At 34.8% G+C, this 22,040-nt stretch overlaps 1 protein-coding gene across 1 annotated transcript in view; it reads right to left on the reverse strand.

The window, feature by feature from the left end:
* ZNF804B (zinc finger protein 804B) overlaps nucleotides 1-22,040 on the reverse strand; it is a 594,788-nt gene that overhangs the window by 115,910 nt on the left and 456,838 nt on the right. Inside the window, exon 2 of the mRNA XM_017851439.1 lies at nucleotides 5,391-5,534. Within this exon, the coding sequence (XP_017706928.1) occupies nucleotides 5,391-5,534 (144 nt within the window). The remainder of the gene's footprint in view (nucleotides 1-5,390; nucleotides 5,535-22,040) is intronic.

The raw sequence follows: 22,040 nt of genomic DNA on the forward strand, positions 1-22,040 counted from the left end.
TCTGGATTGCCTATACTGGAGTGCCATGAGGCAATAAATAAATAAATAAATAAATAAATAAATAAAAATAATCTTACTTTTTATTCAAATTATAGAAAAATATTTTTAAAGCTCCAATGGAATTTATTTAAATATATGTATCACATACTCTTTTACTTTATTTCTTGAAGTTGTGTGTTGACTTACTCATCTAGAATTACAATATAACCATGAAAAAGATAATCTTTGTGATAAAATAAACACATGATGCTGACAGAAGACAATAACAAATGCTTCAGAAGTTACTTATTAAGTGGTGGGATCCTGAGTAGTTATACATGAATGAAGGAAAAGCAGAGAAGAGTATTCAAAAATTATTTTGTTATCAGATCTAAGATGTTCTATTGATGAGTAATAGTATGTATTTCATGAGAGTTTGGATTTACTTCTAAGTGTACCAAAAAAAGCATATTTTTGGAAGTTCAACAGAGGAAGCCAGTTAGTTCATCTGTACCTACATGGAAAATAAAATTATGGCAACTGTTCACATTACTCAGGCCAAAAAATAGCCAAATTTCCACCACCACCATTATAATCATCATCACAATCAAGAAGAGCTCTTAAAGAAGAACCAAATGGACAAATTTAGCTTTGAAATTTGAAAAAAATATATACTTTTGCATGATTTACTTCAGTGCATAATTCCTTTTCCTTTATATAAAATTCAGTTTTATTTAAAAGAAAAATGTTAAACTCAGCTTCATCCAAAATTGAGGTAATTTTCAAAATATTTTGGGCTAAAATAAATTTTTAAATGGAAGTATTTCAACATTATCCAAGAAAGCAGTCTAACAAAGTTTATAGCAAATTTAATTATTCCAATGTTTTTTTAAAGTGGGAAGCATGTACAAAATTCTCCATAATATTAATAGATTTCAAGCAAAAGGTATTTTAAAATAAATTAGTTTACCATGAAATCTCAGCTATTTTAATATCCCATATAAGTTGTCAATCTCTGCATTAAATATGCAGAAGTATGTGCTGAAAAAGAGAAACAAGACATGAGGGCACTTCAGGGAGAGGGAAGATAATGATCCAAGATGAGCATGTGGGAAAGCATAAGACATGTTTAAAGAAACTGTAAGGAAATTCTGGATTTGCAGAAGATAAATCTGGAAATGGAGGCAAGAGCTAGATTGTGGATTCGAATAGCATGATAAGTAGTTCAGACCCTTTCAAAAATCAGTCATCAAGCACTAAATATTTCCTAGGAAAAGAGTGATCATATAAATGGGGTTGTATGAAAAGATTTATCTGGCCATAAGTGGATGGATTGCTGTGGAGCAGGAAAAATACTGGAGGTGGGGGGTCCAGTTTGAAGACCTCAGCAATGATTTAGATGTGAGATTAATTATGATGGTGGAAATCAGAATGCAGAATGAAAAATGAGGACAAGATGCACTGCAAAAAGAGAATGAGGTAAATAGGATGCAGTTTCAAAGATTTCTAAAGTGATCCCCAAGAGAGTGATGATGGCTTTAAGCAGTCATAGTGAATCATTTGCTCCTTCATAGATTACACTTTTTTTACTGCCCCCATGCCTTGATAATAGGTTTTCTACCATATAGGACCTATTATTCTTGAGTACACAGTTAGCTTCTATTCAGTCTTCATGAAATCCAGCTCATTTATCTTCTCTTCTTTCCGGAATCAGTTTTTTTGTGCTCTCTTTTAAGTGTCCTAGGTATAAATTTTTTACAACACAATGTATCACAAGATCTATTGACTTGTCTTCTCCTCAATTAGATTACCAGCTCCCTGAAGGTGGAGACCAAATGTGTCAATTTTTCACAATGAACACAGTAGCACACAGTAGAAACCGAATCATTGTTTGATGAAAGAGAATAACCAGGAAAGTTAGAATGTCAGAAAGTCAATAAACAAACAAATGAAACAAGCAAATAGATGAAAGACAGAAATGTGCATATAGAATAGAATAGGATAGGATAGAATAGAAAACAGAATAGAATAGAATAGAATAGAATAGAATAGAATAGAATAGAATAGAATAGAATAGAATGATTGAGGAAGGTTGTTTATCAACATGTTAGATAGCAAATAGAAATAAGATTGAAGAAAGTGATAAAAAACAGAAATTGATTAGGCAGGATTCCAGAGTCCAAGAGATGCTGTGGCTTGCAGACCTGGTATGGGGGATTCACCCCACGTAGTTCAATACTTCCTACAGTTCTCAAAAGATGCCTCATGCTCTTCAGTTTTCTTACCTTAGCTTCTTATATTTCCACTGACAAGAATGACATCTCATCTTGATCCTCTATTTGAACATCTACTTATACATGTGTAAGACACAAATCAAATCCCACTATTGCATAAGACCTTTCCTGGTCTTTTATTTCTCCGAATCCCCGAATAATTTTTTCTTAATATTCAGCCTGAAGACCATCTGCATAAAATCCCAAAGGGAGTGGTGCTTAGAAGAAGTTTCTCTTTACAGACATAATCCATCTAATACATTTAGAAGGGGTAAAACAATTTGAATCATCATTTTACAAATACAAATAAAGATATTTGAGCAAATGACCATTACAAAATCATTAATGAGAAAAAAGCCAGTGGAAACTTAATGACAAATGGATCAATAATCTGATAGTACCTCAACTCACCTCAACTCACTCATCAAACTTAAGATTATAAAAAGAGAGGCGGGACCGCCGGTGGGCTCAAGCTGTAATCCCAGCACTTTGGGAGTCCGAGACGGGGTGGAATTACGAGGGTCCAGGAGATCGAGAACCCATCCTGGCTAACACGGTGAAACCCCGTCTCTACTAAAAAATACAAAAAAACTAGCTGGTGGTGAGGTGGCGGGCACCTATAGCCCCAGCTACCTGGGAGGCTGAGGCAGGAGAATGGTGTAAACCTGGGAGTCAGAGCTTGCAGTGAGCTGAGATCCGGCCACTGCACTCCAGCCTGGGTGACAGAGCAAGACTCCGAAGAAAAAAAAAAAAAAAAAAAAAAAGAAGAGAGCCAACCAGACATTATATGCCTCCTTATGGAAGGACACAAAATACCCTCTAATATATTCTTGCCACGAAAAAATATGTCTGAATTTGGCCAAATCCCTATCCATAAAAACCAGTCAAAAGGAAACCAAGGAAAATGTTGAAAGATAACAGTGAGTAGAATTTTGCATAATCCCAAATGTGGAAAAGGAATTGCAAAATGTACAATTTTAAAAGGGACAGAAAAACCTATAGATTAAAATATATCAAAAGAGACTTCAAGACATGTCAACCAAAAGTGTGGATATTTAGGGATACTAATTTCAATGAATTCAAATTTACAAATCATTTATGAGACCGTTAAGGTAACAAGAGCACTAACTGGTATTTAAAATTTACTGTTGATTTTAGGTTAGATAATAACCAAAGCATCCATTTTAAAGCATCCCCATATATCTTGAAATACTTTTAGATAAAATGATATACCATCTGGCACTTGATTCAAAATAATGGCGGAGGTGTGGTGAGTGGTATAAATCAAGCAAGACTGATTATCACTGAAGTTGGGTGATAGCCATTAGTTCACATTTATATATGTTTTAAGTTTTTCATTTTTAATTCATTTTAAAATATAGATTGCTAGACCCTATCTCAGAATTATTGAACTAGAATATCTGAGGAAGATTCTGGGAATCTGAACAATTAACATATTCTGAGGTCATTGTTACGCACACTAGGATTTGGGAATTACAATCCTAAAACGGTTAATCTCATTATCTAGCCCTTGTCAGAGAAATGAAGCCAACTATATACATATATCTTATTTTTAAGGATAAAGGCTGTGTCTTTGCCAGGCTTGCATTTCCCAAGGAGATATATATACATACATTTATGTATATATACACACATACACACACACACATATACATACATATATATGTGTATATATGCACATACATATATATTTAGTATACACTCAATAAAATGCTAGTGATGTCTGACAAAATATTTATTTTTGTTTAATCTGAATAAATATTTAAGATAGAGTATACAAGACTTACCCACATATTCCAACATGCCAGGTACATTTGGCATCAGGAATGTGTACCTTATTACAGCTGTTAGCAATAATCTTTGGCCACATGAAATTGTTTTTCTCAGTTGGTGGTATTTAACATTCCTAAATTGCCAGTATCGCCATACCTCAATCAGCAAGGATAACATCTAACCAGATGAGAACAATAGCCTCTTTTTCTCACATTTGGAGAGTAGGTAATATAAGCAGCCACATGTAGTATATCAACACTAATAATGTAGATGCCCATATGATCTTTCAAGTAAATGAACTGAAATGTTTTCACCTGTGATCACCCCAGGCTTTTCCCTTTTGGATTTTTTGTTTGCCTGTTTTCAGTGTTCCATTTATTAAAAAACAACTTTGACTTTCTTAAGAGAGTATGCTTAGGAAAATGTAATCTTTTATTGAGAATTGCTTTCCCAAAGACCTAATATTTCCTATAACTTAGAGTCCTTGAAAGATGTAGACTATAATCGATTCTGTAATAGATTCTGTCCTAGCACTAGTCCAGGATTCTAAACCTGTCACTAACTAGTTAAGTAACTTTGAATAAGACATTATTACTTTTCCTGGGTCCTGGTTTCCCTACATACAGTTGACCCTTGAACAACATATAGGTTTGAATTGAATGGGTTCACTTACATGTGGATTTTCTTCGACCGCTGCCACCCCTGAGACAGCAAGACCAACTCCTTCTCTTTCTCTTCCTCCCCAACCTACTCATCATGAAGACAATGAAGATGAAGACCTTTATGATGATCCACTTCCAGTTAATGAATATTAACTATATTTTCCCTTCTTTACCTTATTTTCTTAATAACATTTTCTCTTCTCTGGCTTACTTTATTGTAAGAATACAGTATATAATATATATAACATATATAAAACATGCATTAATGGATTGTTTATGTTACAGTAAAACTTCTTCCTGGTCAACAGTAGGCTGTTAGTAAAGTTCTGAGGGAATCAAAAGTTATATGTGAATTTTGAACTGCAAAAGTTACATGCGCATTTTTGACTGACATTCCTAACCATTGTGTTGTTTAAGGGTTAACTGAATATAATTCTAAAATAAATATGTCAGTCTACTCTTAGATTATCTCTAAGTTTACCTCTAGTAGTACAGTACTTCTAGGAAAAAATGACTTTGGATAACATTTAAACACAAAACACAACCTTTCCAGGGGAAAAAAAGGACATAAAATGTTCTCACCTCATAGTCTTATATGACAGTAAATAAGGTCAAATTTATACGGTTCTGTTCTGAAGGTACAAATACAGGAATATGAAGGACTTTTCCCACTTTGGCTTACCTGCTTATGAGCATGATCATAAGAATTAATATGATTGTCAAACTCCTGGTGTTTGTGATACTGCTTGTCACATAATTCACAGTAAAAGTTTGCCTTTACATCTTCCAGGGCCTTTGCTGTGGACTTCTCCTTTTCTGCAAAATCCTTTAAGAAAAAATACAAAAATGTTGGTTAGACTTCTCTCTAATAGTATAACCAGATCTCATATTAATCAAGATGGTATTTAACTTAAAGAAATATGATGGAGCACATTATTTTCTGGGAATTCATGACACTGTGAAAGTAACTTTTAGTTTAGCATCATCCCTAACTTATCAACTGACATATAATAAGTTCTAAAGTAGCCCTGGCCTGAAGCCTGTTTTTTACTCATCCTTCTTGCCACCCATTTCTAGGTTGTGATTGTGCCTATTACCAAGCACATCACTGGTCATTCTTCTTTATATCCTTCATTGGCCTCTGTTTTTCTGATATTATCCCTTAAATTTTAGTGTTCTATGCAATTCCATCTTCAGCCAAATGATTTATCCATTTCATATGCTCTTCCATGGGTGTCCCTATTCACACTGTAGATAGAGCTTGATGTATCCACAATGTTCAACATTGCCTAAGCCTCCTCTGCAAGCATCAGTTCCTGCTACACATTACCAATGGATTTACGTCCATGTTCTTCAAAATATTCTCCTTAAAATTTTTAGTATGCTCCATTTAAAACAGTTTTGGATACATAATTCTCCTGCTTAAAATCCTCTTTAACTCTCTCTTTGATTATAGAATAATAGTGGCAAATGTTTACTGAGTATAAACTATGCACAAGGTATATGAATTATCTCATCACTCCTCACAACAACTCTATGAGTTAGGTTCTATTTTCATCTGCATTATAGATGCATCAACCAGTGCTTAGAGAGATTACATACTCATGGTCTCCAAGTTAACAAGTGGAGAAGGAATTTGAATTTAAACAACCTATGCTTGGCTCCTTTGTTAGTAAACAGCTGTGATTTGCTATATTCCTTTAATGCCAACCTTCTTAATATACCAGAAAAACTTCTTACCTTGCCTGTATCATATTTTGTCAAACCCTGCTTCTATATTTTCCTCTTTAATTCTATTACCAGATATGTCACACAGCATTAAATTATCTGTTTTCATGTCTATTTTTTCCACCAATTTTTTGAGGGAAGAAGCTATTTTATTCATTTTTGTTACACAATGCTAAACAACATGTTGTCTAGCCTGGAATATGTGCTACTTAATATGCATTATGTAAGTTAATGGATAATAATGGTTTATATATTTATGCCTCATACCATTCTACAGCTTTTGCTCTATTATCCCAATACCAAATAAAAGAGTGACTGGCACTTTGAGAATACCAAGTAAATATGCATATACACTGAACGAACAAACTAAAGAATGGATTTTATCCTTGTTTCTCCAAAACGACTACCCTCGATAGAAAGAAATCGGGTCATAAGTGTACATCATAGGCAAATAGCTGACCAGAAAAGAAAGTAAGCAGAAATAATGTAGGCATATTTTCAGAGTAGGGTGAAGTAATGGGACAATTAATTTAGATATGTGTGTAACGTAATGATTTAAGCCCAAATATAAGAGGGCAAAACACATGGCAAAAAGAAAGAAGGGCATGATACCATTAACTAACAGCACAACTAGACCAAGTATATGGATTGCCTATCTAAGAGAGTTAAAGTAAGAATTCGGTTCCATTCTAGAACAATGGCTGATATAAAAAACTAGTGGACAGGCTGTAGCCAGTAATGAGAATGGAGACTCTGATTTCAAGGTCAAAATCCAGTTGCTGAAAGAACTAGGATAATTGCCAGCTGATACAGTCACTATTGAGAAGTGAGACAGGAGTACAGCATTGAAGTGGTGCTAAATCCCTTGATTTAGTAGACTTAGAATCAAAGGAAACCATTATTTCTGCACTCTTTCTCACTAAGTTATTTTTCTTTTTTTGAAGTGGAGTTTCACTCTGTCACACAGGCTGGAGTGCAATGGCGCAATTTCGGTTCACCTCGACCTCCTCCTCCTGGAGTTCAAGAGATTCTCCTGTCTCAGCCCCTCCAGCAGCTGGGATTACAGGTGTGTGCGACCACGCCTAGCTACTTTCTTTGTATTTTTAGTAGAGATGGGTTTTCACCATGCTAGCCAGGCTGGTCTCGAACTCCTCACCTCAGGTGATCCACCTGCTGCAGCCTCCCAAAGCGCTGGGATTACAGGTGTGAGCCACTACACCTGGCATTTATTTATTTATTTATTTTTCATGTCCTTTCTTAGTATAATCACAGGGACTGGATTGACACTAGGGATTAGTTTGGTTTAATCACAGTTCTTTTTTTGCTCTGTTGCCCAGGCTGGAGTGCAGTGGAATGATCTCAGCTCACTGCAAGCTCTGCCTCCTGGGTTCATGCCATTCTCCTGCCTCAGCCTTCCAAGTAGCTGGGACTACAGGGCTCCACCACCAGACCCAGCTAATTTTTTGCATTTTTAGTAGAGGTGGGGTAGAGGCGGGGTTTCACCGTGTTAGCCAGGATGGTCTCGATCTCCCGACCTCGTGATCTGCCCGCCTAGACCTCCCAAAGTGCTGGGATTACAGGCGTGAGCCACTGCGCCCAGCCTGATCATAGTTCTTCTTACTTCTTTATGACAACAGTCTTAGAAAACTGACCATGTTCTTATACAATGGTCAACAATACCTTAGTGCTCAAAAATACCTTAGCCTCATGAATTGGGGTAGGGGAACAACTGAAAATTCAGGATAGATTTGAGGCTAAAAATGTATTTTATATTCTTTCAGATTATGTAGAAGATTTTATGACAATAGTTCAATGGTCAAGAATGAATGTTTACCTTCATCTACACATTCTATATTTCTAAACTGTTCTTTAAGTATCATATTGATGATTTTTAATTCAAAATTTTATAATTTTAAGACAGCTTCACCAAAATTTAAGTTTTATACCATCTTTTTCTGAACACTTCTATTTTACAAGGTCGTTAGACTAAACTACACATCACATTTCTTGCTTCATTATTCTTGCCAGGAAATTATGCAGATATCCTTATCTTTCTTACCTCTAAGGTGCTAATGACAATCTCTAGGGCATATTCTGGCCTCCTTATTAAGAGAGAAAGAGTAAACCAGTGGAGTATAAATCCTACCATAAAACATACAGACATAGACTGAATTATAAAGGTAGAAATCTCTATTACTTTTCAAAAGAGGCAACTGATATTTAGTAATTTCATGTTTTGTATAAAGTCTAATGGCTAGGTAATTACGGTAAAGGGGGGCATGCTTGTCACTGTCTCATGCTACCTCATCCATCCAACCATCTATCCACACATGTAACCATCCATTCATTCAACTGTTTATTAAGTATTCATACATTCAATTATCTCTTATTTAGCAACTTCTAAATGTCAATTTCTTACTGGGTCTTATACTGATTAATTTACAGTTTAATGGGAAAGAATTACATGTAAAGAGGTAAAAACTGTAAGTTGTGATAGAGTGATAATCACAAGTTGCTATAGAGGGTTACCTAGATCAGACTACTCAAGAATAATTAGAAGTTAATGTCTCTCTTACATAGCATTATATACACATTATTAGCACACATTATTTCTTGGCTTTTTGCTGAATGACACGATGCTTTTACTGAAAAAAAATAGTCCTGAAGGTAAATAAGATGACTTACTTTCTGAAATAATTATACAATCTTTAAATATATTTAGAGATGGAGTGTAAGTATGAAAGAGTAAAAAATGATGACCTATTCTCAGTATCAGTAAAGTTTTAAAATAAAGAATTATAGTACAAGATTTGATATATAATTCATTCATTCATTTGCCAGTTATTTAAATTTCCCTTCTTACAGTTTGCCTATAGGAAGAGGTTTTGAAAGCTTATCTGACAGAAGAAAAATGTGTAACATAAAAGAAACCTTCTTGTTAATCACTCTCAATGATTCATTAAAGGTTGAAAATAAATTACAAATTGAATACGACAATTATCTTAACAAGAGTCATTTTTAAAACATTCAGTAATACCAAGGNTAAGATGACTTACTTTCTGAAATAATTATACAATCTTTAAATATATTTAGAGATGGAGTGTAAGTATGAAAGAGTAAAAAATGATGACCTATTCTCAGTATCAGTAAAGTTTTAAAATAAAGAATTATAGTACAAGATTTGATATATAATTCATTCATTCATTTGCCAGTTATTTAAATTTCCCTTCTTACAGTTTGCCTATAGGAAGAGGTTTTGAAAGCTTATCTGACAGAAGAAAAATGTGTAACATAAAAGAAACCTTCTTGTTAATCACTCTCAATGATTCATTAAAGGTTGAAAATAAATTACAAATTGAATACGACAATTATCTTAACAAGAGTCATTTTTAAAACATTCAGTAATACCAAGGGGAATTTTTTGTTGTCATTCAGTATGAATTCTGTAGTAATTAACTACTTTTATACTTAATGTTTTGGGTGCAAGGAGAGAATATGTACTTTTCACATGAAAAGTGTACGTTAATGCATAAAACAGGTATGTTTTTAAAGTGCCAAGTATTCTTACTAGAGTAATGCATTTAGAAGTACGAATGTTTGCTATCAAATTGTTATTATTGTAATTATTATGACACATTAACTCCTCATGAACTACACTGCAAACTAGAAATGTGCCATGTACTTGACACTTGTTCACTCACTTAATCTTCATAATAACCCTATGAAGTATATTCTATTATTATCTCATTTAAAGATATGGAAAATAAGGCACACACATGTTTAGAAATGCATTCACTAGATTAAAGCTCAGATCTGCCTGACTTCAGAGGCATGTTTCAACATACTCAAGGCTGTTCCAATTACTTAGCGTTTATCCAGATGCCACATAAGTCCAGGCTGTCTCTGCTAACTCATTTGTGGGTTCAGGATGATATGGAGCAGTTAACTCCCAGGAAGAGTGAGATAACTAATTGTAATTTTAAAAATGTATAATGCTCTTCAAGCTGAGAGATGGGTACTAGGAAAATGCAAGGTAGTAGTCTTGTTGCATTGGTTGTAAATATGTTCTCTGATCATAAAAAAGAAAGAGAAGAAATCAATTGCTGTTCTTCATAGCTCCTTATGGGTAATACCAGCACAGAGCTGTGAGAATTGAATTCATAGTCTTTGCATGAAGGCCCACATTTGACCTTTCACTGTTATGTGTAAGAGATTGCTTTAAGAATTCTAATATTCTCTAACTTGTTCTATTATATTAGCCCCAAATGAAATCCTGCTTCAAAGAGAGTGAATTTCCCCCTCCTCCAATCAAGTGGCTGCTGCTGAGTCAGAACTCTTTTGGTACCCTTCATCTTCCTGCATTTCTGTAACAGCTTGGATAACAGAAAACTTGCTTTAGAGGTTTCATTCACTTATTTATTCTATTTTTATAATAGGAAAAATAATCTTAGTCTTTGAAACCTGACTAGCTTGAATGTCAGCCTCTATCTTACAGAAGTTCAAACTCTAAAGGTTTCAGTTATCTCAGAATAAATTAAGGGGGATAATAATAAGCAGCTTACAAGATTGTTGTGAAGAAAAAATCTTTTTATGGAAGTACTAAGTACACCACATGGCAAATACAGGTGATGGGGCTCAGAATATGCCACCCCAAAATATGACTAGGAAACTTAAGTATGCCACTCTAGTACACCTCCTTAGCATAAGGATAATTTTGAACTAGTTATTTTGAGAAGTTATAGACACAGGAGAAGCTTTGAAAAGTTATCTATCCTTTTCTAAGATAAATTTACACCTATAAAGGAAAGCTTTACTTGTAAAGGTATCTCCTAAGACACCTAAGACAACCTAAAAGAAGGCTAGCTCTAAATTACTAGAGACTCTTAATAAATGGAAAAGGCATAGACTTAAATCTGCATAACAAACCTTTTCCTGTTTTGTAGTAGCACGTTTCATGGGTCTTAACCTGACCTTTCACCTCATACTTCTTTGCTTCAGAGAACGATGATATTCAAGCCTGAAGTCTAAGACAACTCTTTGAAATTTAGTCTAGAAATTTATTTATTTCTCCAGGTTATCTCCCATGTGCACAGGAGGTATACGTGTTATCAAACTTCTGTTTCTTATCTTGTTAATTTGTGTTTTGTTACAGGGAGTCACAGCAAAATGCTTGAGAAGAAGAAAATTATTTTTCTTCCCCTATATAGGTACTCAATGTTTGGATGTTCTGGGGTCTGTTTCTGTGTGTGTGTGTGTGTGTGTATCACTGAATGCATGTGACAGTATAAAATTATTTTCAACAAGATACCATTTTCCCCTGAGTCTACAAAGCAAATTCCTGATGGAAATTTGGGCAGGTAAGAGGAATTTTTTACCATCTTTAGCCCACTGTCTCATACAAAAGCTAGCAAATTTACAAAGAGAATAAAATACCTAGGAATATAGCTAATGAGGGAAGTGAAGGACCTCTTCAAGGAGGACTACAAACCACTGGTCAGGTAAATCAGAGAGGACACAAACAAATGGAATAACATTCCACGCTCATGGATAGGAAAAATCAATATCATGGAAATGGCCATACTGCTCAAAGTAATTTACAAATTCAGTGCTGTTCCCATTAAATTACCATTGACATCCTTCACAGAATTAGAAGAAACTATTATAAAATTCATATAGATTCAAAAAAGAGCTTGCATAGCAATGACAATCCTAAGCTAAAAGAACAAAGTTGGAGTCATAATGCCACTGGACTTCAAAGTATACTGGCAGGCTACAGTAGCCAAAACAGTATGGTACTGGTACAAAAACAGGCACATAGACCAATGGAACAGATTAATCAGAAATAAGACCACAAATCTACAACTATCTGATCTTCCATGAACCTGACAAAAACAAGTAATTGGGAAAGGATTGGGAGAACTGGCCAGTCATATGCAGAAAATTGAAACTGGATGCCTTCCTTTCACCTTATACAAAAATTAACTCAAGATGGATTAAAGATTTAAATATAAAACCCAAAACCACAAAAACCCTAGAAGAAAATCTAGGGAATAACATTCAAGACACAGGCACAGACAAAGATTTGTTGATGAAATTGCCAAAAACAATTGCAACAAAAGCAAAAATTGACAAATGGGATCTAATTAAAGAGCTTCTGCACAGGAAAACAACAACAACAACAACAAAAACACTATTATCAGAGTGAACAGGCAGCCTAAAGAGTGGGAGAAAATTTTTGCAATCTATCCATCTGACAAAAGTCTAATATCCAGAATCTACAAATAACTTAAACAAATTTATAAGAAAAAAGCAAACAACCCTATTAAAAAGTGGGCAAAGGGCATGAACAGACACTTCTGAAAAGAAGACATTCATGCGGCCAATAAACATATGAATGAAAGCTCAACATCACTGATCATTAGAGAAATGCAAGTCAAAACCACAATGAGATATCATCTCTTACCCGTCAGAATGGAGATGCTTAAAAAGTCAAGAAACAACAGTTGCTGGCAAGGTTGCAGAGAAATAGGAATGCTTTTACACTGTTGGTGAGAATGTAAATTAGCAACCATTGTAGAAAACAGTGTAGTAATTTGTCAGAGATCTAGAACTAGAAATACCATTTGACCCAGCAATCCCATTACTGGTTATATACCCAAAGGAATGTAAGTCATTCTGTTACAGAAATACGTGCATACATATGTTCATTGCAGCACTGTTCACAATTGCAAAGACATGGAATCAACTCAAATGCCCATCAATGATAGACTGGATAAAGAAAATGTGGTACATATACACCATGGAATACTATCCAGCCATAAAAAGGAATGAGATCATGTCCTCTGTAGGGATGTGGATGGAGCTGGAAGCCATTATCCTCAGCAAACTAATGCAGGAACAGAAAACCAAATGTCACATGTTCTTATAAGTGGGAGCTGAATGATGAGAACACATGGACACAGGGAGGAGAGCAACACAAACTGGGGCTTGTCTGGGGGTGGGGTTGAGGGAGGGAGTGCATTAGGATAAATAGACGATGTATGCTGGGCTTAATACCTAGGTGATGGGTTAATAGGTGCAGCAAACCACCATGGCACATGTTTACCTATGTAACAAACCTGCACATGTACCCAGGAATGTAAAATAAAAATAAAGCTAGAAAATTTAATTTTCTTTGCATAATTAGAGTTTTCAGGAGTTTTTAATCTCTCTCTTTTTTTTTTTTTTTACTTTCACATATTTAACAATTCCAGACATAGTCAAGAGAACATAATATGTGACCTGGATGCGAGACAGGAGCTCAAAGGATATCATTTTGAAGCTTTAAGATTTGACTGCCCCATTGGATTTTGGACTTGCATGGGGCCTAAAACCCCCTTTGTTTTCTCCAATTTCTCCCATTTGGAGCGGATGTGTTTAACCATTGCCTGCACCCCCTTTGTATCTAGGAAGTAACTACGTTGCTTTTGATTTTATAGAATCATACGTGAAAGAGACTTGCCTTTTCTCAGATGAGACTTTGGACTTGAACTTTTGGGTTAATGCTGGAATCAGTTAAGACTTTGAGGGGCAGTGGAAGGCATGATTGGTTTTGAAATGTGAGGACATGAGATTTGGGAGGAACCAGGGGGCAGAATGATATAGTTTGGCTATGTGTCCCCACCCAAATCTTACCTTGAATTATAATAATCCCCACATATCATCAGAGGGACCTGGTGGGAGGTGATTGAATCATGGAGGGTGGGTTTTTCCTGTGCTGTTCTCGTGATAGTGAATATATCTTATGAAATCAATCAGATGGTTTTATAAATGGGAGTTCTCCTGCACATGCCCTCTTGCCTGCTGCCATGTAAGACATGACCTTGCTCCTCATTCCCCTTTCACCATGATTCTGAGGCCTCCCCAGCCATGTGGACTTGTGAGTCAGTTGAGCCTATTTCCTTTATAAATTATTCAGTCTTGGGTATGTCTTTGCTAGCAGCGTAAGAACAGACTAATACACTAACTCACCACACGATACAAAATAATACTAAGAGAAACTATTTAGGACTGGGCAGAGTGTATAGGAACTATGTGTACTTGCTTTTCTAATTAATACTTTATTTTAGAACAATGTTCTAAAATAAAATATTCAACAAAGTCACATTTTAATTGTCCTACCTTCATTGAACTCAGAAAACAATGCATGGTATAAGAATAATCAAATCCATGCCACATGATGCCTACAGCTGCACTGCAGGCATGCAGAATAACAAACATGAGAGTTACTTTGCATGAAGAGATTTTGAGATGCTCAGTTCCCCTCCATCATGTCCTATGAAACCAACCCTTTGCAACCCTCCAGAAAAGCAGGACCTACTGAGTGAGCATGTTTATAATCATTAGGTCCACTGGAAATTCAAGGGTAAAATTTTATGATTGGAATAAAGTTTTGGAATGTGTCTATTGTGTGGGTGTGTGAAATATGATGATAAGAAAATGGGTTTTCTTCCTCCAGACTGACAATGCTGTTCCATTTATAAAGGTAGTAATTACCACCTCATCAATTCAGCCCACAGGTGGGTATAACTGTAATGAATATAGACATATTGCTTTCATCTAAATTGAATACATTTAAACGAATATATCTATTGTGCATTAGACAGGAAGTACTTTCATTTAGCCATTACTCCTGATGGAACTATTTATTGTAAAAATGCAATTAATAGCGTGTGACATTTCATTTTCTAATATAAGAAAAGCAATGAAAATGTCAGACAACTAAGTTTTCTGGAAAGTTACTAGTGACATCTGCTCAGTTACAAATCATTTTTCTTTTAATTTAAAATTTGTGAGAGCCCTCTATGAGAAAACGTCAAAAAGAAGGTCTGTACATCAGCTCATGCACATATACCTGCTTTTCTGAGAACTAACTAAAAATGTCTGTGAGCTGGAGTCAGATAGCCTAGTTAGCTGGAAACTGGGGTCAATGTTTATGTGTATCATAATGGCAGTGCTGATGGTGTAGCCCACCCAGTCTGTGGCAAAGAGCCTACAGTTGTCCAAGAGTGTCACAGCTGCTTCAGCAGTTGGCGAATCCATACTTATTGTTACCACTGGTGTCAACTCAGCAAGCCATACTGAGCTGGGCTCCAGTCTATTCTGTATGTGCATTTGTGTGAGTATGTACATGTGTGTGTATGTGTGTTCATGTGCTGTGGAGAAAGAAATGACCATTAAGCAATGCTGACCTAGCCATTGCTTCACCTTTCCTTGGAAATTGATTGCAAATATGTTCCCTTCAAATAGATTCAGTGAATTTCAAGTAAGTTTTTCTTCTCTGAACTTCTTATATTGTTCAGGTATTAATCTCTGCTGTGTTTATGTTCTACATGTGCTAAACAGAAGCCTGCAACCTCCTGAGATGATGTATTAAAATAGTATAAAGCCAATGGCTTTGCTTTTAAGAAAAAGCAAGTCAGATGAATTACAAAACACCAAGGACATTCTCTCTATTCTCATGAATGTCTGCTATCATGTCTAATAATAAGTCTGCTGCTTGGTTTACTTGTTCTGTACCAGAGATGTCTAAAAAGTGATTGTGCTCATAAAGGCACACCATTATTTCAAACTGGCTGCTCCAGGCTTCTATCTGTTGAAATTCTAGTGGGTAATTTAATTTCAAACTTAGAGAATACTAGAAGTTGGGAAAAAAGTATGTTCACAGAAGCTCTGTGTCTTAAATCTTAAATACTAACTTTAAGCTGAGAAAATGTGTCAAAGTAAGAAAAAAAAAACATTAAAAAATGCTAGTTCACTTTGAGAGAAAGACATTCACAAGGGTCAAAAGAGCTGCTCTAAACTACTTATGCTTGTCTATTAAATAATCATCGCATATAACTGCAAAACTTGGATAAGTGACTTGAGAAAACGTCAAAAAGAAGGTCTGTACATCAGCTCATGCACATATACCTGCTTTTCTGAGAACTAACTAAAAATGTCTGTGAGCTGGAGTCAGATAGCCTAGTTAGCTGGAAACTGGGGTCAATATTTATGTGTATCATAATGGCAGTGCTGATGATGTAGCCCACCCAGTCTGTGGCAAAGAGCCTACAGTTGTCCAAGAGTGTCACAGCTGCTTCAGCAGTTGGCGAATCCACACTTATTGTTACCACTGGTGTCAACTCAGCAAGTCATGCTGAGCTGGGCTCCAGTCTATTCTGTATGTGCATTTGTGTGAGTATGTACATGTGTGTGTATGTGTGTGCGTGTGCTGTGTAGAGAACTAGTCTAAAAGGAGATGTATTGTAGCTGCAATAGAAGAGAAGTTGTGGGCCTATTGTGAAAAAGTAAAATAGAAAAGTTAGAATAATCACACAGGCAGGTAATTGGAAGCAATCTCAACAATCTTTTAAGAAAATTAATCCAGGAAAAGTTCTTTGGCTTGTCAAAGGTTTATGCAGGATGATAAACAGCAGATCTGGAATGAGAATTCAAGTCCTGACTCCTGTCTTTGAGACCAATGGCAGAGCAATTAATTCAGGAGGCTCTATTTCCTCATCTGGAAAATGAGGTTGGTCTAAGGAATAGAATTTTTGTGTCTCTAAAAATCAAGACATATACATGGATCTCTGGAATCTTTAAAATATAGATGTATAAATTTTTCTTTCTCAAACCATGTAATCAAAATCAGCATCTATTTAACAACATATTTAGAAATAACATTAATATTCTTTGGATGCCATAGAAAAAAGTTTTCTGTTTCAAGCCATCTCCTAGAGAGGAAGACAGAATCATCCCCAGTAGAGACCTCCTCTTTCCTTTATCCCCCTAAGCTTTAAAAAATGCATTTAGAGTTTTGCTAGTCCATAGATCACTAGTTGTAGCTAAAATAAATTCAGCACTGAACTTAGCCAGTTCTAAAAACTGGTTTTAGAAAGGAGGAAGCTACCTCTTTCTCTGATACAGGAGAGATATCTAACATGAAAGGAAAACATCAAATCAAAAGATAAAGAATTCACACCTAAAATTATTTTTTTAATTGTCTTCACATTTCTATAGTGCTCTTGAAAGAGCTTGGTGTAGGGTAGGGATTTAGTTATGTTATGAATGTTTGGATGAGTTACTGTGCTATTTTACTGTGCATGATAATAATACACAATCCCTGTTTTCAAGAAACTCACAGACCACCTGCAAGGTTAGGATTAATTCGTAAGATACAAAGGACAACATAAACGGGTACAAAATCATATGTTAGGTATTTAAAGTACTGTGTATATTTAGAGAAAGGAAACAGACATGCTGCTCTGCAACACAGGTACATACCTAAGCAGAATAAGCCTCATTAAATTACAATTTTATAATGGTTCTAAATTAATAGGCTTGAATTTGACTCTGAGATATAAAAGAAATGAATGACACTTGATGAGCTTTTCAATTCTGGGGCTTAAGAAGGTGACCAAAGTATTCCTGAGAAATAATAAATCTACATTTGGTCATGAGAATGATACAGATTTTACTCCATGTATTAATAAAGAGGAAGTCATACAAACTTTAGAGAATATATTATTACTATCCCCCATTTTCTCTTCTGTTACAGCCGGTCACTATTTCTGACCAGTAGCTTAGGTAGTAATTACGATCCTTTTCATATTATTCCACTACGTGCTCCTTTTGATTATTTTCCCAGCACTTCTTTCTTGGACTTTCTGCTTCTTGTTTCAGAGCCTTCACACGAAGTCTGAACTTACATTGTGTGCTTTTTTTAAAAAAAGTATAGATTTAGGGGTACAAGTACAGTGGTGTTACTTGGATTTATTGTGTAGTGGTGAAGTCTCGGCTTTTGGTGGACCAATCGCCCAAGTAGGGTACAATATATCCAATAGGTAGTATTTCATCCCTCACTCTCCTCCCAGTGGAGACAGTTTTGGCGTCTCCAGTGTCTGTTATTCCATTTTGTATGTCCTGAGTTCACTCTGAATTTGTCAAAGCACAAGTAAGTGATTTTAAAAATTGATTTCTATAGAATGTTTTGCTTCTGTCCATTGCTATAAAAAATTCTGATTCTGGAATTTGTCAGCTTGCATGCTCTGTTACTACTCTAAGTTGGAATCTGTGTCCTCATTAGTGGTTATATTAAAAAGCAAATCTCTATTCTGTGAAACGGCAGTGATGGCAGGGAACATTTACACTCTTTTTAGTAGAATCTCTTCTGTAATATAAAATGAAAAAAATAACTTTCATTGATAAGAAACAACTATAACTTAAAAATCTAAATAAATACCATGAAGCTTTCCCGAAGAGTGTCAGCAAAAGCTCATGTAAGAGTCTGCCTCTTCATTAGTGCATGCCTGAATATCACTATGGTTTCACACTGGAATGCCCATATAGGGAGGAATGCCAAGTGACAGAAAAAAGGGGAAGTAAAACATATATGAGAAGTGTGATGAAAACATGGAGATAGAAAGAGAAAACAGATGGCTCAGGTGGGCAAAAGAATCCATATTTCCCTTGTGAAAGGGTAGAAAAGAAAATGAATGGAGGAAAGAATCACGGTTGTGGTGCTGTAAAGTAGAATTTAAAAATAATATGTTGGGGGAGACAGAAGAAAGAAACCATAAATGATTTCCTCAGTCCTAGATAATAATATTTTAGCCAAAGTCTATTTGTGTGGGAGTAGGGGACATATCTCTTCTAAGATTGTTCATAATTTGAAATTTATTGGTAGAAACTTGAGAGTATAGGAAGGTCAACAATATTTACATCTATGGGAATCAATATTTTGTTGTATCAATCTTGACCTTGACATTCTCTGGGTCTGATCAAAATCATCAGTGCTCCTTGGTAAGAAGCTCGTTGTCATGAGATATTTTTCAGGAGTCTAAGTATTTGTAGTAAATTTAAGAGGAGATTTATGATCTCAGTTGGAGATTTTACAAACCAGGACAGGAATCCTAAGGTTAGGAATATATTCACCAACTATGTATTAAACTCTTACTGTGTTAGGGGCTACAGGAATTTTATATGACTTGGAAGGTATTGCCCCTATACTAAAAGAATGTATAGTTAGCTCATAGAGATAAAACTTGAGAAAAGAAGGAAGCATGTTACATCTAATTAGGAGTAAGAGCATTTGGGTTGTACAGAGATTGGGACAAAAATCTTTCAATCCTAACTCAACCACATGCAAACTCAATGATATTCAGTGCATCATTTAACCTCTGTAAAATGAGGATAATAAGATCACTCTCACAGAATGGGTGTAATGATTAAATAAGTTCAAATGTGAAAATCACAAAACACAGTTCTGAGCACCACACGAAGGTGAACAAATACATTTTTAAATATGTATACATACATGTCTTATAGATGTACTTATACCTATGTGTATATCTAACATATATACATATATTTTATAATATACATATATACCTATATATTATACACATACAGATATATAATATACTAAATATATAATATATACATGTATTATATATATTCTCACATATACATATACACACATATATGGATGTTTATATGTATATGTATGTGTGTATATGTATATAAAATGTCATAAATTCTGCGTAAGTGACCAAAATAGAAAGATACCAGTGAGAACAATGTCTAGGAAGATCTGAGTTTTGAAACTAGTTATTAAAAATGAAAGGGGCAGTACATCCTTGTGGTTAGGAGTATTGTTCTGGAGTCAGCCTGAGTTTAAATCAGAGCTTCTGTTTCTCATGGGTGTGGGACACTCAGCAATTTGATCTTTTTTGTCATCTGTTAATCAAATGTATAAGTGTAACCTATCAGGCCATATATTGATTATAGAAACAATTCAAATAAATACTATAGTAAAAGCCTTATATTTCTATTGTGGTGTTAATTTGTTTATATTTTCCAAGTTTTGTTTTGGGTTATTTTGTCTTTTTCAGATTTCAACAGCAATATAAAAACATGACATTAGATTTGAATGTGCTGTACTCTGATAGTTAAAACAAAATTGGCAGGTGAGAGTAGAAGAGTCTGGTTTGGGAATGGAGTCTTGCAGAAGTTTTGACGATTGCCCTGAAGAATGCTGACTCCAGAGGGAAAGGGAAAGCCTGGCCTCCTATAACTGGCACCCAAACAATATAAGTAAATAAAGAATGGGCCTACAAAGCCTAATAACAAGGATTTCTTCCCACAGGGAAGACATGTAGTTATCTGTACCCAACTGAGTGATCTACTATGTGGATAACAAGTTTTTCTTCCAATGGGACCAGTCTTTGTGTTGCAAACTAAGAGGGGGAAGAAAAAATCCTGTGCAAGCAGAAGCCTCAGCTAGACACTTAATCATGGCCTTCTGGGGATACCAGTGCCCTTTATTGCTGACTTTTTTTTTATTTCTAAACTCCCTATGGCTCCATACTTTGGATAAGTTACTTGTTAGAAATAATGTTCTTTGCATTAAACATACATTTTCCTTACTGAAAACAGGCTCTGCTTTCTACTACAGATAGTGAGCTAGCTTCCTGACCTGACCTTTTGCTACTATGTCTTTTGGATTTCTGCCTTTGGCTGGAGTACAGATGGACCAGGTTTTTTTTTTTTTTTTTTTGGCTTGTGTTTTTGATAGAAAGCTTTATATATTTTCTGTTATATTCTTATTAGTTTATAAAAAAGCAGTTATTTAGAATTTTATCAATTTATAACAGAGAAATCTACCCCAAAGATTAATAAATAATGTTTAATCACCCTGAAATGACATGTATTAACTTTTATTGCATTTACAGTGAAAATAGTCCTTGCATAATGACAGATAACCTCAAGGTCACATTATTTTTTTATTTTGCATAAAACACACTAGGTTATAGTATTTTTCACTAATTGCAATGTGATCTAATTGATTATATAACGCTTTCATTAGAAGAAAACATGTAGTCTTAAAAATGCTATTAACATTATTGTAAAGATAAATACTCAGAGTGAGCACGATCATGCAAAGTGATCAGAAATTACCTTGGGCTTTATGCATTTACTACAAATAGTAAAATGAAAGGTATCAATTTTTAACATTTCTAACTAAAAAGAATGTCTAGATTCACACCAATTATTTTGTCTATTTAACAATTAAAAGTTTAAAAAATTACATATGTCTCTATATGTGTGTGAGAGTAGCATTTCCATAAACGATCCCCATTTTAACCTATATGCCTTAAATCATCTCATTAGTCGATCAAGCTAGTATTGCAATAAAAATACTTATTTGCAAAGTTTAGTAATCTGCTTGTTAATCATATTGTTCATTTAGTGAGTATTTTCATGAAAACTTGGACATTCTAAGGTCAGTGTTCTACTCATCAATCTTTAATGGCCAGATCTGTATGTGGAAACATACTAATAAGATGTCATTATTTAAATAACTTTTAGTAATGTCTAAGCATCCAATTTTCTAATCAATTGAAGAATAATGTATTCACATAGAAATACTTCTTCAGTATTCAAAACTAAAGTGTACAAAAATGTCAACTATCTTCAACTAAAGATATTTTAACTTTATATAATGAAACTAAATCTAAATCCACTAACCTGTGTGTAAACTATTATAACAAGAAAAGAAAACCAAGAATCTAAGGGTGCTGTG

This window comes from Rhinopithecus bieti, unplaced genomic scaffold (assembly GCF_001698545.2).
Source record: "Rhinopithecus bieti isolate Rb0 unplaced genomic scaffold, ASM169854v2 scaffold_1558, whole genome shotgun sequence".
In the NCBI taxonomy this organism is placed as follows: Eukaryota; Metazoa; Chordata; class Mammalia; order Primates; family Cercopithecidae; genus Rhinopithecus; species Rhinopithecus bieti.